Source organism: Artibeus jamaicensis, unplaced genomic scaffold, assembly GCF_021234435.1.
Source record: "Artibeus jamaicensis isolate MK-2021 breed Jamaican fruit bat unplaced genomic scaffold, CSHL_Jam_final contig_700, whole genome shotgun sequence".
Lineage (NCBI taxonomy): Eukaryota > Metazoa > Chordata > Mammalia > Chiroptera > Phyllostomidae > Artibeus > Artibeus jamaicensis.
In genome coordinates this window covers 6,031,648-6,047,083 of record NW_026521930.1, presented here as the reverse complement: position 1 = coordinate 6,047,083, position 15,436 = coordinate 6,031,648, and the positions used below count along the sequence as shown (strand labels likewise).

Below are 15,436 nucleotides of genomic sequence, written 5' to 3'. Positions count from 1 at the left end.
TGGTTGCCTCTCAGGTGCCTTCTACTGAGGACCTGGCCTGCAACCCAGGCACATGCCCTAGACTAGGAATTGAACTGGTGATCCTTTGTTTTGCAGGCTGACACTCAATCCACTGAGCCACACCAGCTATGGCAAGAGTCTTAAAAAAACAATTCACTGATGCATAAGGCAGCGTCCACAACCCCAGTTGGCATACAATACATATATATGGGCTCCTAGAACACTTACTTAGCAGGGGAAGCCTGTACTACTAGAGGCCTGCTGTCCAGAATTCCAGGTTTTGGGGGGGGGGTCCCTCTCATATATTACCATCTGTACCCTGCCTTGATCAGAAAACCTAGGTTCAAATTATAGCTCATAAATGAATAATAAAACTGGGAAATGAATCAGATCATCTTTTAAGATTTTTTTTCAAGTATTTCCAACCAAGTATTCATAAGAGCATATAAGAAAAGTTCCAACACTGACTGGTGTGGCTCAGTGGATGAGTGCCTAAGGGTCTCCAGTTCGATTCCCAGTCAGGGCACATGCCTGGGTTGCAGGCCAGGCCCTAGTATGGGGCCTGTGACAGGTGACCACACATTAATGTTTCTTTCCCTTTCTCCTTTCCTTCTCCTCTAATGATAAATAAATAAAATCTTTTCTAAAAAAAAAGAAAAGTTCTAGAGGTGTAACAAAAAGCTGTCCACCCCAGCAGTGAAACTACTTTGAAGACGTAGTATGGCTTTAAAATTCATGTAAATTTGCATACTATTTTTTTAAAGATTTTTATTTATTTATCTTTAGAGGGGAAGGGAAGGAGAGAGGAGGAGAAACATCAATGTATGGTTGCCTTTCGTGCGTCCCCTGCTGGGAACTGGCCTGCAGGGAACCTGCCTGCAACCCAGGCATGTGCCCTGACTGGGAATCGAACCTCAATTGTCTGGATCGCAGGCCCGCGCTCAATCCACTGAGCTGCACCAGCCAGGGCTTGCATACTATTTTATAATATAACTAAATTCAAAAGAATATGTACTCAAAAGTAAGTTTTGCAATTGTTGAACACTCTTACAGCACTGGTAAGATGTAAGTTGTTACCACTTGGGAAAACTGGCAGTATCCAACTAAAGCTGAATATATACATATGCTATGGCCCAGCACTTTCACTCCCAGGTGTATACCTAACAGAAATGCATACATATGTTTACTGTAAGACATGTGCACAACTATTCACAGTAACACTAGTTGCAGCAGCCAAAAACTGGAAACTCTCCACAACAATAAAGTGAATAAATAAATTATAGGATATTCATTAAATGGAATACTCTTCAGGTATGAGAATGGTCTACGATCACATGCATAACATGGATAAATCTTGTAGACAAATGAGTGAGAAAAGCCAGACACAAAATAGTATATATAACTCCATTCATATAAAATTAAAAAATGGAAAACTAAGCCAAGCTATTAAGAATCGGGATAACCCTGGCCAGATGGTTGAAGCATCATCCCAGCACCAAAAAGTTATGGGTTCAATCCTCAGTCAGGGCACATACCTAGACTGCAGGTTTGATCCCTGGCCAGGGTGTGTCCAGGAAGCAACTGATTGGTTTCTCTCTCACATCTATATTTCTCTTTCTAAAAACCAATGAACATGCCCTTGGATAAGGATTAAAAGAAAAAAAAACAAGATATGTTACTCTATTAGCTTCTAGGGTATTTGCTAATAATATTATGTTTCTTGATCTAGATGCTTGTTACTCAGATGTGGTTAGTTTTTAGAAAATTATATTTTTTATTTATTTTTAGAGAGAGGGGAAGAGAGGGAGAAAGACAGGGAGAGAAACATCAATGTGTGGTTGCTTCTCGAGCAACCCCCACTGGGGACCTGGCCCACAACCCAGGCATGTTCCCTGACTGGTAATCCAACTGGCAGCTCTCTGGTTCACAGGTCAGAGCTCACTCCAGTGAGCCACACCAGCAGGATCTATAAAGAACAATTCTTATAAAAGAAAACAGAGATCTCTCAAAACATTTGAAAAAAGAATATTTAAAAAAAAATTTAGATTTTATTTATTTTCAGAGGAAGGGAGAGAGAAATATTAATGTGTGGTTGCCTCATGTGTTTTCCCGCCCCCCCCCCCCCCCCCCCACCCCCCCCCCACCCTCTACCCCAGGACCTCCCTCAACCCAGGCATGTGCCTTGACTGGGAATCAAACCGGCAACCCTTTGGTTTGCAGGCCAGCACTCAATCCACTGAGCCACACCAGCCAGGGCTGAAAAAGTATTATTTCATATTATTCCTTGCAGTAGAGAATGCAAAGTAAACTTACATGATAATATTTTTCACCTATCAGATGAACAAGGATTAAAAAGTTGTTGGGGGCTTGGCTGGAGTAGCTCAGTGGATTGAGCGCAGGCCTGTGAACCAGAGTATCGTGGTTGGATTCCCAGTCAGAGCACGTGCCTGGGTTGCAGGCCAGTTCCCAGTGGGGGACACATGAGAGGCAACCACACATTGATGTTTCTCTCCCTCTCTCCTTCCCTTCCCCTCTAAAGATAAATAAATAAAATATTTTAAAAAATAGTTTGTTGGTACTTCTATCCAAAATAATACCTTCATCACTTTCATCCACTCATATTGCACTGACTACTTCCTGATAGCATCTCCCTTTTCCTTATAGTCTCTAATCTCCATGAGGGCAAGGACTTTGTATTGTGCACTACTGCCTCTCCATCTTCTAGAACATTGCATGGCATTTTGCAGTTGCCCAAGATAACTGTGGAATGAAGGAATGAATGATACACTGTTATTAAAGGTGTATATAGAGGAATTCCTGTATATTGTTATTGATAGCATAAATTCATTTATTCAACCTCCTTGGAAAGCAATTTGTTAATAACTATCAAAATTACAAATATCACCCTGGCTGGCATAGCTCAGTGGTTTGAGCATAGGCCTGTGAACCAAAGGATCGCGGTTCGATTCCCAGTCAGGGCACATGCCTGGGTTGCAGGCCAGTTCCCAGCAGGGGACACATGAGAGGCAACCATACATTGATATTTCTCTTCTTTCCTCCCCCTCTAAAGGTAAATAAATAAAATCTAAAAAAAATTTACAAATATAACATTTGTGTAATTGCTTATTGTTTAATGGGTACAGAGTTTCTATTTGGGGTAATGAAAAAGTTCTAAAAATAATGGTGATGGTTATAGAACATTGTGAATGCACTGTACATTTAAAAATGGTTAAAATGGTCAATTTTACCACAAAAAAATTATAATTTTGCACCCTTCATAGTAATTTTTAAAACAAACTTATTTTGCTTCCAACCGTATTTCTTGAACACCACTCAGGATTTGTACAAAGTATCCTGTGAGTATAATATTTATTTTATTTGCAAGAATGACTCATTGTTATTAGTTGACTCGTTGTTGGCAGCAGGACCAGGAACACAGACTTACAACATGGCAACAGCTACAAGCAAAAGGACCTGACCCTGTTTTGGTATCTTCTAGGTGCTTCTGTCTCTTTCCTAAACATATTAACATGAACTTTCAAATCAGCATGTCAGCATTTTCTGCTTTTGCTTTCAGTGGTATCCTCCAAACCAGTAACTTCTCTATGACTTTTTTTTTTTTTTTTGAGAGAGAGGGGAAGGAAGGGAGAGAGCGAGAGGGGCATGGGTGTGAGAAACATCAATTTGTTGCCTCCCAGACATACCCTGACCTGCAACAAAACTTGCAACCAGTCATGGGCCCTGACCAGAATTGAACTGCTGACCTTTCACTTTGTAGGATGATGCCTAACTAAGCCACGCTGGTCAGGATATCTCTATATTGATTGTTGATTGTTAAGTTTTAATTCAAAGAAATTAATAATACTTTTCTTTCTTGCTTTTTCCCAGTTTTTTTTTTTTGAAGAGTATTGTCAGTGAAATGGATAATATCAGCAAATGTGGTCTATGGGCAGATTTTTAAAAATGCTCTGTCATGTATTAAAACCTTTTTTTTCCATTACAGTATACATTCAGTACTTTGATATTTTGTACCAGTTTCAGGTGTACAGCATACAGTGTCCCCCCTGATATTTCCAGCACCCCACTGGCACCATACATACATACTTATTGCAATGTTATTGACTATTTTCCCTATGCTGTATTTTACATCTCCATGCCTATTTTGTACATGTAAGTGAAATCATATAGTATTTTTCTTTCTCTGACTGACTTATTTCACTTAGCATAATACCCTCTAGTACACTGTCACAAATGGTAAGATTTCATGTTTTGGTTTTTTTTTAATGGCAAAGTAATGTATATGTGTACCACAGCTTCTTTATCCACTCGTCTATTGATGGGCACTTGGGTCACTTCCATAGTTTGGCTATTGTAAATAATGCTGCAATGAACATAAAGGTTTACATAGTCTTTCAAATTAGTGTTTCGGGTCTCTTCAGATATATATCCAGAAGTTGAATCACTGGGTCATAAGGTTGTTCCATCTTTAATTGCTTGAGGAACCTCCATATTGTTTCCCATAGTGGCTGCACCAATCTGCATTTCTACCAACAGTGCATGGGGATTTCCTTTTCTCCACACCCTTACTAACACTTAATGATTTATTAGTGATAGTCATTCTGACAGGTCTGAGGTAATAGCTCATTGTGATTTTAATTTGCATATCTCTGATGTTATCAATGTTGAGCATCTTTTCATTAGTCTATTGGCCATCTGTAGGTCCTCTTTAGAGAAATATTTATTCAGGTCCTTTGCCAATTTTTAAATGGGACTGTTTAGTTTTCGTTGTTGAGTTGTATGAGTTCTTTATACATTTTGGATATTAACCTATCATATGTATCATTGGAAAATGTTCTCCCACTCAGTGAGTAGTCTTTTCATTTTGTTGATGGTTTCTATTTCTGTGCAAAAACTTTCTTAGTTGGGCCCTGGCTGGTGTAGCTCAGTGGATTGAGTGCCAGCCTGCAAATCAAAGGGTTGCTGTCAGGGCACATGCCTGGGTTGTGGGCCAGGTCCCCAGTAAGGGGGTGTGTGAGAAGCAACCGCACATTGATGTTTCTCTCCCTCTCCCCCTCCCTTCCCGTTTATAAAAATAATAAAGTCTTTTTTAAAAAACTTTTAGTTTGATGTAGTCCCATTTGTTTATTTTTTTTTCCTTTTCTTTTCTTGCCTGAGATGTATCAGGAAAAACTATCACTAAGAGAAATGTCAGAGATTTTATTGCCTGTTTTCCTCTAGTTTTATGGTTTGGAGTCTTACATTTTTTAGCCCATTTTGAGTTTATTCTTGTATATGGTGTAAGAAGGTGGTCTAGTTTTGTTTGTTTTGTATGTGTCTGTCCAATTTTCCCATCATTTATTTAAGAGACTGTTTTTACCCCATTTTATATTCTTGCCTCCTTTAGTATTTGGCCCTATAGGCATACATTTATTTCTGGGCTTTGTATTCTGTTCCATTGATCTGTTTGTTTTTATGCCAGTACCATGCTGTTTTGATTACTATGGGTTTGTAGTATAGTTTGGTATCAGGTAGTGTGATTCCTCCAAATTTGTTCTTCTTTCTCAAGATTGCAGGGGCTATTTGGGGTATTTTGTGGTTCCATATAAATTTTCTGGATTATTTATTCAGTCCTTTTTCTAACATTTCAAAAAGAGTTTATTATTTTTAGAGAGAAGGGGAGAGAGAAAGAGAAGGAGAGAAGCATTGATGTGTGAGAGATACACTGATTGGTTAACATGCCCTCAACAGGGCACCTGGACGACAATGGGGCACCTGGTCTGCACCCAGGCACATGCCCTGACCGGTAATCAAACCAGCAACTTTTTATTTTGCAGGCTGATGTGCAATCCATTGAGCCACAGCAGCCAGGGCTGTTCTATTCTTGAAGTACATCCTTGTATTTTGGTAGGTATTGTATTGAATCTGTAGATTGCTTTGGGTAGTATGGACATTCTAACAATGTTATTTCTTCTTATCCATTAGCAGAGTATATGCTTCCTTTTACTTGTAACTTCTTCAATTTCTTTCTTCCGTGTCTTATAATTTTCTGAAAACATGTCTTTCACCTCCTTGGTAAAATTTATTCCTAGGTGTATTTTTTAATGCACTTGTTAATGGGTTTTCTTAGTTTCCCCTTCTGGTAGTTTATTATTGATATATAAAAATGCAATGGATTTCTGAACATTTACATTGTATCCTGCTACTTTACTGTATTTATTTATCAGTTCTAGGCACCCTGGTGAATGGCTGCACATACATTTGGAAAAGGCCAGGAACATCTATTGTATGTTTTTGCCAATGTAACATGGTCTGTAACCAATAGTACTCAGCCTCCCCTCACTCATTTGATCTCTAGATCTGGAATTGGCTAAAGCCTGAGAATTTGAGGCAGGGCCTTGCACTTTTGGCATACTCAGCAAGATAGGTAGCAACCCGGGAAACCCATGGAGGAGCATGTCCTAGCACCTACTTTATGGGTTTTTTTGTAAAAATTAGATTGGAATGTACATAAAATGTTTAACACAGTAAATGGTATACCATAAATACTCAACAAAGTGGCTGTAATACTATTACAGTTGGCCACAGAATAAACAGAATGAGTTCCGGCCAAGATGGAGGTGTAGGTAGATATAGTTTGCCTCCTTGCACAACCAAAAGGACAAAAACAAATTAAAAATAGAAAATAACCAGAACTGCCAAAAATCGAACTGTATGGAAGTCTGACAACTAAGGAGTTAAGAAGAAACATTCATTTGGACTGGAAGGGCACAGACAGGCAGCCGGGGTGCAGAGGACACACAGCAAGCTGGAAGCTGGAGGACCAGGGTGGGTGAGGTGGTCGCTGGTAGACCAGGCGGTCCCACATTTGCGTACTGATAACTGGGAAGAATAACTGGGGAGTGAAACAGACCCCACAACCCAGGGTTCCAGCTCAGGGAAATAAAGCCTCAAAACCTCTAGCAGTAAAAACCTGTGGGGGTGCGGTGGCAGGAGAAACTCCCAGCCTCACAGGAGAGTTCATTGGAGAGACCCACAGGGTCCTGGAACATACACAAACCCACCCACCTGGGAATCAGCACCAAAAGGGCCCAATTTGCTTGTGGGTAGCAGAGGAAATGACTAAAAGCTGGCCGAGAGCCTGGCAAGCAGCACTGTTCCCTCTGACCCCTCCCCCCAGACAGCACCACAATGCAAGACCTGGGTTGACCCACTCTGGGGAATACTTAACCTTCCACCCCTTACATTATAACAGCTGTGCTGAGACCAAAAAATATGGCCTTAATGAAAGAACAGATCAAAATTCCAAAAAGAGAACTAAGCATGAAGAGAGAGTCCACCTATCAGATGCACAGTTCAAAACACTGGGAATCAGGATGTTCACAGAAATGGCTGAGTATGGTTGCAAAATGGAAGAAAAAGTGAAGGCCATGCAAAGTGAAATGAAGAGAAATGTACAGGGAACCAACAGTGAAGGGAAGGAAACTGGGACTCAAATCAACAATTTGGAACAATAGGAAGAAATAAACATTCAACCAGAACAGAATGAAGAGACAAGAATTCAAAAATGAGGAAAGGCTTAGGAACCTCTGGGACAACTTTAAATGTTCCAACATCCAAATCATAGGGGAGGCAGGAGAAGAGGAAGAGCAAGAAATTGAAAACTTATTTGAAAAATATGAAGGAGAAATTCCCTAATCTGGCAAAGGAAATTTACTTCCAGGAAATCCAGGAAGCTCAGAGAATCCCAAAGAATATGTACCCAAAGAGGAACACATCAAGACTTAAATGACCCAAAATTAAAGATAAGGAGAATCTTAAAAGTGTCAAGAGAAAAATGAAGAGTTACCTACAAAGGAGCTCCCATAAGAATATCAGCTGATTTCTCAAGAGACCTTACAGGCAAAAAGGGGCTGGAAAGAAGCATTCCAAGTCATGAAAGGCAAGGACCTACATCCAAGATTGGTCTATCCAGCAAAGCTATCATTTAGAATGGAAGGGCAGATAAAGTGCTTCCCAGATAAGGTCAAGTTATAGGAGTTCATTATCACCAAGCCCTTATTATATGAAACGTTAAAGGGATTTATCTAAGAAAAAGATGATAAAAAATGTGAACAGTAAAATGACAACAAACTCACAACTATCGACAACTGAATCTAAAAAAGACAAAACAAAACCAAAAACAAACTAAGCAAACAACTAGAACAGGAACAGAACCACAGAAATGGAGATCACAGGGAGGGTTATCAGCTGGAGGGGGAGGGGGAAAGAATGGGAGAAATGATACAGGGAATAAGAGTAATTGGTAGGTACAAAATAGACAGGAGGCAGCTAAGAATAGTGTAGGAATTGGAGAAGCCAAAGAATTTATATGACCCATGGACATGAACTAAGGGAGGCAGGGGATGCAGGTGGGAGGTGGAATAAAAGGGAGGAAAACAATGGAACAACTGTAATAGCATAATCAATAAAATATATATTTTTTAAAAGAATAAACATAATGGCTATTGCTTCAAGAAATTTAGCCTAGCCCTGGCTGGTGAGGCTCAGTGGATTGAGCGCAGGCCTGTGAACCAGACAACTGTGATTCGATTCCTAGTCAGGGTATATGCCTGGGTTGTAGGCCAGTTCCCAGCAGGGGACACATGAGAGGCAACCATAAATTGATATTTCTCTCCCTCTCTCCTTCTCTTCCCATCTAAAGATAAATAAAATCTTAAAAAAAAAAAAAAAAGAAATTTAGGTGAAAATGGGAGATGGGGACAGAGGCCAGAAGGAAAGTTATGGTTTAAAGATAGATTTTAGCATGTTTATTGGCTGGAGTGTGTGTTCCATGTGAGAGGAACTCTAATCATAAAACTAAGAGGAAAGAGAAAAATAATAGATGGAGCAAAATCCCCTAGGAGGCAGTTGATGAGTACCAGGCACAGGTATGTTGATGAGCATTGCATATGAGGGGCTTTCTTGAGGTAGGGTAGAAGCAAATGAGTCTGAGTGTTCACACTGGTAAATCTGGAGTCAGAGTGAGGAGAGGAATGTTGAAGGAGTTCCTATCTAATACCCTCTGTTTTCTTAGTGAAGGAGAAGGTACTCACTGGCTCACGATATATGGAAGACTAAAGTGATACTGAAGGTTTAACTGAGGTTGGAGATCAGAAAAGGTATCAGAAAATTTTCTTCATAATTCATATACAGGCATAAAGGCAGATGGGAGACTAACCCATATTGGGACTGTGTATTAGTTAATTCTTTTGGTTGCAAGTAACAGAAACTCAAACTACCTAAAGCAGAAGGGGGAATTTACTTGAAAGATACAGCTAGTCATCAAATGGACCCTGGCATTGAAACCTAGAAGTTGTCTCTCATCTGTGCCCTCCATAGACCACACAATGGAACTTGGCCACCAGTGGTTCCCAAGTTGCAATGAGTTACAATCAGGCCCAAAGAAAGTTATAAATTCCTAGGTAAGGAAATAGTTGGTCGACCTGGTGATAAAAGTAGGGGAAAGAGCCAGTCTTAAAACATGGTTCTAGGCAGATCTAATAGGTCTCTGCTAGGGTGGGGCAGGTCTCCATCAGAACTGTAAAAATTTCTACCTAGCAAGGAGCTAGATTTACATATTACAAAAATTCCACAAGGAACCAAATTCATTCAACAGACATTTTAATGAGACCCAATCTGGTCTGACCCCTGCCTTGGGGTAGCTCATCATCCAAGGAGAAACTCTTACAATGCAACTTGCTAAATATCAGAACAGAGGTACTCACAAAAGCTGGGTTCCCCAGCTGCTCCCCCACTCTGGGGCTGGTATCAGGAGAACTGAAAGCAACAGGAGTAGGATGACCCCTTCCAGCTGTTGGAATGAGACAAGTCAGGTATGGAAATTCCAATTTGGTGCAGCTACCCAAGGTGAAGTGACAGGACTGTTCATTCAATTCAGTAAAGCTTTACTGAGCACTTACCTACTCAGGGGTGGGTGCCATGGAAGCAAATCAAAAATTAAGACACACAGACTTCTGGAGCTTATGCGAGGGGGCAGGCATGAACACAATAACTCTGTATACTCTTTCTGCTTTATATGTAATCACCTAACTTTCTACCCTCCTTGAATGACCTCACCTCATTTTATGGGGGGAAAAAAAGTTGACTGACAGCTCATGAAGGTTCTGGGCTGAAGGATTTTCCCACCACTGGATGCCAGGAACCAATGCAAATCCACCAGGTAAAGTACAAGCTGGTCCTTTTTTCACTTCTTGCTGCTAGCCCATACTGTCCCTGCTTTTCCTTAAGATCCATCTTTTCCCAAACTTCACTGCACTTATGTGCCAGAACCGACTTGAACCAATTTTCCATACACAGGGTACAGAAAACTTAGCTTCATAGCACGTGGTTTAAAAAAGCTTAGGGCCCTGGCTGGGTGGTTGTTAGTTGGAGGATCATCCCATACACCAGAATGTTGTAGATTTGGTCCTCAGGACGCATATGGAAGGCAACTGATTGATGTTTCTAAAATCAGGATTTTGGAAAAAAAAAAAAAAAAAACCTTAGGTATTTGGGTGTCTGCAACCCAATAAACCCCTGGTACAGTGCTGCACTCCTCCCAAATCCAATGCAATTTAGAGCTGTTAAAACAACTATAGACCAAGAAGGTATGGTGGCTTATTTTTGTAAGAGTCTTTAAAAGGGATAGTGAAAAACCAGCACCTGTTTGGAGATTATATGTGGGAACTGAAACCCTATCTAAGGAAGGCTTGACCAAATTAATGCTGAAAACAACAAAGTAGTTGTGACTAAGTTATCTGAAAGGCTGACATGTAGAAGAATTAAACATATTTTGGGCAAGGCTTTACAGAGAAGAAGACTGTGCCATTTAACCATGCTCTAAAGATCACCGCTATCCTACAATGAAATGACCTGCCTTTTGAGGTAGTGAGCTCCCTGTCAAGGGAGTTTTAAAGTTAGGGTAGAAAACCACTTGGCAGGAGTGTTGTAAGAAGGGGGCTAAACACAGTTATTCAAACCTGGTACAGAGGAAGAGGCAGAGTAGGGTAACATCCTGCCACCTATTGAGATCCTCCTGTCTGCATGCAAGGGGACAGGTATTCCCTATATGCAAGTTTGAAAGGCAGACAGACCCTAAAATATATGGGGAGAACTTTTACCCTGATGTCCACACATAGAAATTTTAGGGTAGGGTAGCTTGTTAAACTTTAAGCAAAAGATGTCAGCTCTCCCAGTGGGACTTATCTGCTTTAGACAGAATAAGGCAGCCAGCATGGTGGAATATACTCAAGTTCAGGTCTGTGCAGGAGACATGAGTTATAGTACTGAATCTGCCCTGTGTGACCTAAGGCTTCTTCTTCCCTTCTCTGGGCCCCTCTATGAAATGAAATGAACTTAAGACAGTTCTTCCCATTCTAAAGGGCACTGTCCTTCTGACTGGGTCCCTCTATAACAGATCTAGGGCTACAGTTTTGGACCTTGGGGCTACACTTGTGGACCGCCAGAGACCACCTCTGGCGAAAGCAACGGCCACACTCAAGGCAGGGGAAAGGCTTCTCCCCAGTGTGCAGCAGCTGGTGCTGGGCCAGGTGGCTCCACTGGGCAAAACGCTTAGAACACAGGTCACAAGCATAGGGCCGCTCGCCTGAGTGTACACGCCGGTGACTGGCCAGTAGTGAGGGGTAAGCAAAGCGACGGCCACAGTCATCACACGCGTGCAGCTTCTCCTCGGTGTGCGTGCTGCGATGTATGGCTAGGGAGCCACTCCGACGGAAGGCACGTCCACAATCCGGGCAAGGATAGGGCTTCTCTCCTGTGTGCAAGAGCTGGTGCTGGAGTAGTGTACTGCGTTGAGAGAAGCGGGCTTCACAGTGCTCACAGGCATAAGGACGCTCCCCAGAGTGTACTCGCCGATGGCTCACAAGACGAGAGGACGAAGAGAAGCGCCGCTCACAGTCTGGACATGGGTATGGCTTCTCACCAGTATGGATACGCTGGTGGATGACAAGAGCGGTGCGCTGTCGGAAGCGACGATTGCATTCAAGGCAGGTGTAGGGCTTCTCTCCTGTATGTGTGCGCTGGTGGATGGCTAGCAGGGATGGGTAGGCAAAGCGTCGCCCACAGCTAGGACACTGGTGGGGTTTTTCACCCGTATGTGTGGTCCGGTGATTGGCCAAGGACCGGCTCCTACGGAAGCAGCGGCCACAGTCAGGGCAATGGTAGGGTTTTTCCCCTGTGTGGATAACCTGGTGCTGGGAGAGATTCTTACGCTGAGAGAAACGCTTGCCACACTGGTCACAAACATAGGGACATTCACCAGAGTGTGCCCGCCGGTGACTAACCAACAGGGATGGGTAAGAAAAGCGGCGCCCACAGTCTGGGCAAGGGTAAGGCTTTTTTAGATTCTGGGCACACTTGTGGCTTTTCAGAGCCAGGTGATCAGGGAAGGTGCAACCACAGTCAGGGCAGATGGGACCCCCAGATGTCTGTCTGGGAATCAGTCGGGGCTTGCTGGGTCTCCGCCCTCTCTTCCCCTTCCGTGGTGCCTCCTTGGGTGGGAATACTTCCTTCTCTTCAGTCTTCTTTCTGGTTCTGGTTTCTACAGGGACACAGGAGAAATTAATTTAACAAATACTGGGCTACTACTCTTGCTTATTACAGTGTTACAGGTTATAAGACAAATACACTCAGCCCATCTTCAGGGAGTGTTAGTGACATAGACAAACTAGTGTAATACCCTGCTATGAAAATATGGAGGGAATTACAGGAGCCCCAAACCCAGCCTAGAGAAGTTGGGAAGGTTTCTTGGAGATTTAACTAACTTTAAAAAATTAAAAGTTTTGCCCTGGCTGTTGTGGCTCAGTGGATTGAGTGCCGACCTGTAAACCAAAGGGTTGCTGATTGGATTCCCAGCCTGGGGCACTTGCTTGGGTTGTGGGCTGGGTCCCCAGTGAGGGGTGAGCTAGAAGCAGCCACACATTGATATTGCTCTCCCTTTCTTCCCCTCTCTAAAAATAAGTAAAATCTTTTTAAAAAGTTTTTGAAAAGTTAAGTATAAGACAAAAAGTGGATACAAGGTTATGAGCTGGCAACTAAGTCATAGGGCCCTCTAAGCCAATGGTTCTCAAATTTTAGTGTGATCGGAATCAGTTGGAAGGTTTACCAAAGCAGACTGAAGGGCCTTAGCTCCTGAAGCAGTCCTGCTCCCAGTTTTGGATTCAGCAGGTGTGAGGTAGGGCCCATGAACTCACATTTCTAATGATCCGGAGTGATGCTGCTACCGGTCTGAGGACCACACTCTGAGAACCGCTGCAGTAAGGACCTTGAACTATATTTTACCCAATGGTTCTCAAACCTAAGCGTACATCAAAATCAACTGGGGCTATCAAAACACACACATTCCTAGACATCTATAACACTAAGTAACTAGTTCTGGGCTGGGTTCCAAGAATCTGTATTTTTATCAAGTTCCCCAAGTGACTAGATATAACCAACAGCCATTTGGCAACCCACTTTAGCAAAAACTGAATGATTTTAAGTAAGAAAATGCCATGGTAAGATATGAATCTTAGATAGTCCTGGCCTTGGAGATTCTGATATAGAAACTCCAGCCCAGACAGTTCCATCTGCCCCTGTGGTGAATCTGGGGCTCTTCTACCTGAATGGAGTTAATCAGAGCCTTGCTTGATCCTGAGGGGAGTGCAGTGTGTCTTGAACTGATCAGGGTTCTGCCAGAAGGGCAGAAAGAGGCCCCTGCACCCCAAACAGCCATATTCTCCATGAGGTCCCTTTAACTAAACACAGAAAACTCAAGAGAGGTATAGGGTTGCCCAGTCAGAACCAAATTCAAAGGCCGCTGGGGGCGGGGATCCTAGGAAGGAGACAGGAGGGTAGTAGCTTGTTCTAAAAGCTCACTGATTCATTTACACAATACAGAACTGCAGATCACTGGCGTGCAAACTGATATGTGAATCTCTGTGTGGTGGACCGACCCAACACCATCATAAACCCTAAAACTGTGAAATGAACTCAGCAAGCCGGAGCCCTGCAACATGGGTCATGGGTACTCCTAGCCACCATAAGTCTGGATTGAGTCATCAGAAGCTGCAGGCCCTCCACCAGCATTTTTTCACTCACTTCTTTGGACTGTTACCCCCCTTGGGCACTCCTGTGGATCCAGGGCAGCTGGTTCCCAGTCATCGGTATTTCGTTCCAACCAGGAGATGAGGGCTGGTTTGGGACCTGCGCACCCTGGGGAAAAACCTTAATCAGAGGTCTAGCTCATACGTAACTCTAGATAAATATCTACCCGGTGCATCTTCTGCCAAGCCACCGTTCTCCTCCCCTGACATAACCTGGTCGCAGGCCAGGAGCCCGGACACTCTGCCCCCCAACCGCCAAGCTCCTCCAACCCTTTCGCCCCGCGGAAGCAGACTGGGCCGGGCCTCACCGAGCACGCCCAGGTGGCCGTAGGTTTCCTGCATCACGTCCCGGTACAGGGCCCTCTGCGCGGGCAGCAGACAACCCCACTCCTCCGGGGAGAAGTACATGGCCACGTCCGCGAACTTCATAGCCCTTGGTTTCCTTCCCCTTCTCCGGCCGGGTCCGGCCTTTCCTGCTCCCCTTGCGGAAAGCGGAGCCGAAGGCGGTGCCATTGGACCCGAGAAACCGACTCCACAAACTTCTCCGTTCCGGCCTCGGCCCCTGGCGGACCACGAGATTTGGGACTCGCCGCCTCGCCGCCGGACTGGGACTTGAGTGTGCCCAGGGCAGGTCAGGAGGGAATCGGAATCAACCGCCTGCACTACTAACGGAAACCTCTCGCTGTTATTCAGGAAACTCCTGCTCAAACTTGGGGGAAAGGTACCGGAAGATGCCTTCGGGGAAAATGGCGGCGCTGCTACTGCACTGCCTTTGCCTGGAACACAGGCAGCTTCCAGCTATCGATTTTATTGACCAGAGCGCCATGCCGGCTTCCTACCTCTTTGCCCTCAAGTGTGATGGCGCTGCGATTAGGCTTCACGCCCTCTTTCCTCCCATTCCACGCGCCCATTGGGCGGTGGCCGAAGATCGAGCGTTCTGATTGGATGGTGACGAAAGCGGCCTGTTTGAACGAAGCCAACGCAAGCGTAGGGCAAGAAGCCGGCCCCTTGGTGTCTTGTGACTGAGTTTTGAGGCTTACACCCGTGACGTGGCCCGGGGTTAGCAACCCGCCCCAGTTCAGCGGCAAGCGCTGCCTACCAGAAGGAGGAGTGGATTTGAGCGAAGAAGCCACTCCTACCAACCCAGGTGGAAAAGCCTCTGGGTTCTCAACTTGTTGCTCTTTCGGGCAGGGAATTAACAGCGTTTCCTCTGTCCGGGTACCATATACGATACAGTACACATTCTATCTTATTTATTCTTAGCCACCACTCTGTGAGGTGATGGTATCATCCTG

General features: G+C 43.7%; 1 protein-coding gene across 2 annotated transcripts; it reads right to left on the bottom strand.

Annotated features, from left to right (window-relative positions):
- Nucleotides 1–9,643: 9,643 nt before the first annotated feature.
- On the bottom strand, nucleotides 9,644–15,131 carry ZNF689 (zinc finger protein 689). Of its 2 annotated transcripts, XM_037134350.2 has the most exons (3): nucleotides 14,450–15,128; nucleotides 14,137–14,250; nucleotides 9,644–12,598 (listed from the first exon to the last, which is right to left on the bottom strand). In XM_037134350.2, exons 1-3 carry the CDS (start codon nucleotides 14,652–14,654, stop codon nucleotides 11,415–11,417), a joined length of 1,503 nt encoding a protein of 500 aa, XP_036990245.2. In that variant the 5' UTR covers nucleotides 14,655–15,128; the 3' UTR covers nucleotides 9,644–11,414. The 2 variants fall into 2 exon arrangements, with proteins under 2 accessions (XP_036990245.2, XP_036990246.2); XM_037134351.2 differs by lacking the exon at nucleotides 14,137–14,250 and having other exon boundaries at nucleotides 14,450–15,131.
- Between the last annotated feature and the right edge of the window lie 305 nt (nucleotides 15,132–15,436).

Coding starts and splice junctions, on each gene's coding strand:
- ZNF689 (XM_037134350.2), bottom strand. CDS start 14,654: ATGGCACCGCCTTCGGCTCCGCTTTCCGCAAGGGGAGCAGGAAAGGCC. Junction 14,251..14,449: donor CGGCCACCTGGGCGTGCTCG/GTGAGGCCCGGC, acceptor GTTTTTCCCCAG/GGTGCGCAGGTCCCAAACCA. Junction 12,599..14,136: donor GGGGGTAACAGTCCAAAGAA/GTGAGTGAAAAA, acceptor GTGTCCCTGTAG/AAACCAGAACCAGAAAGAAG.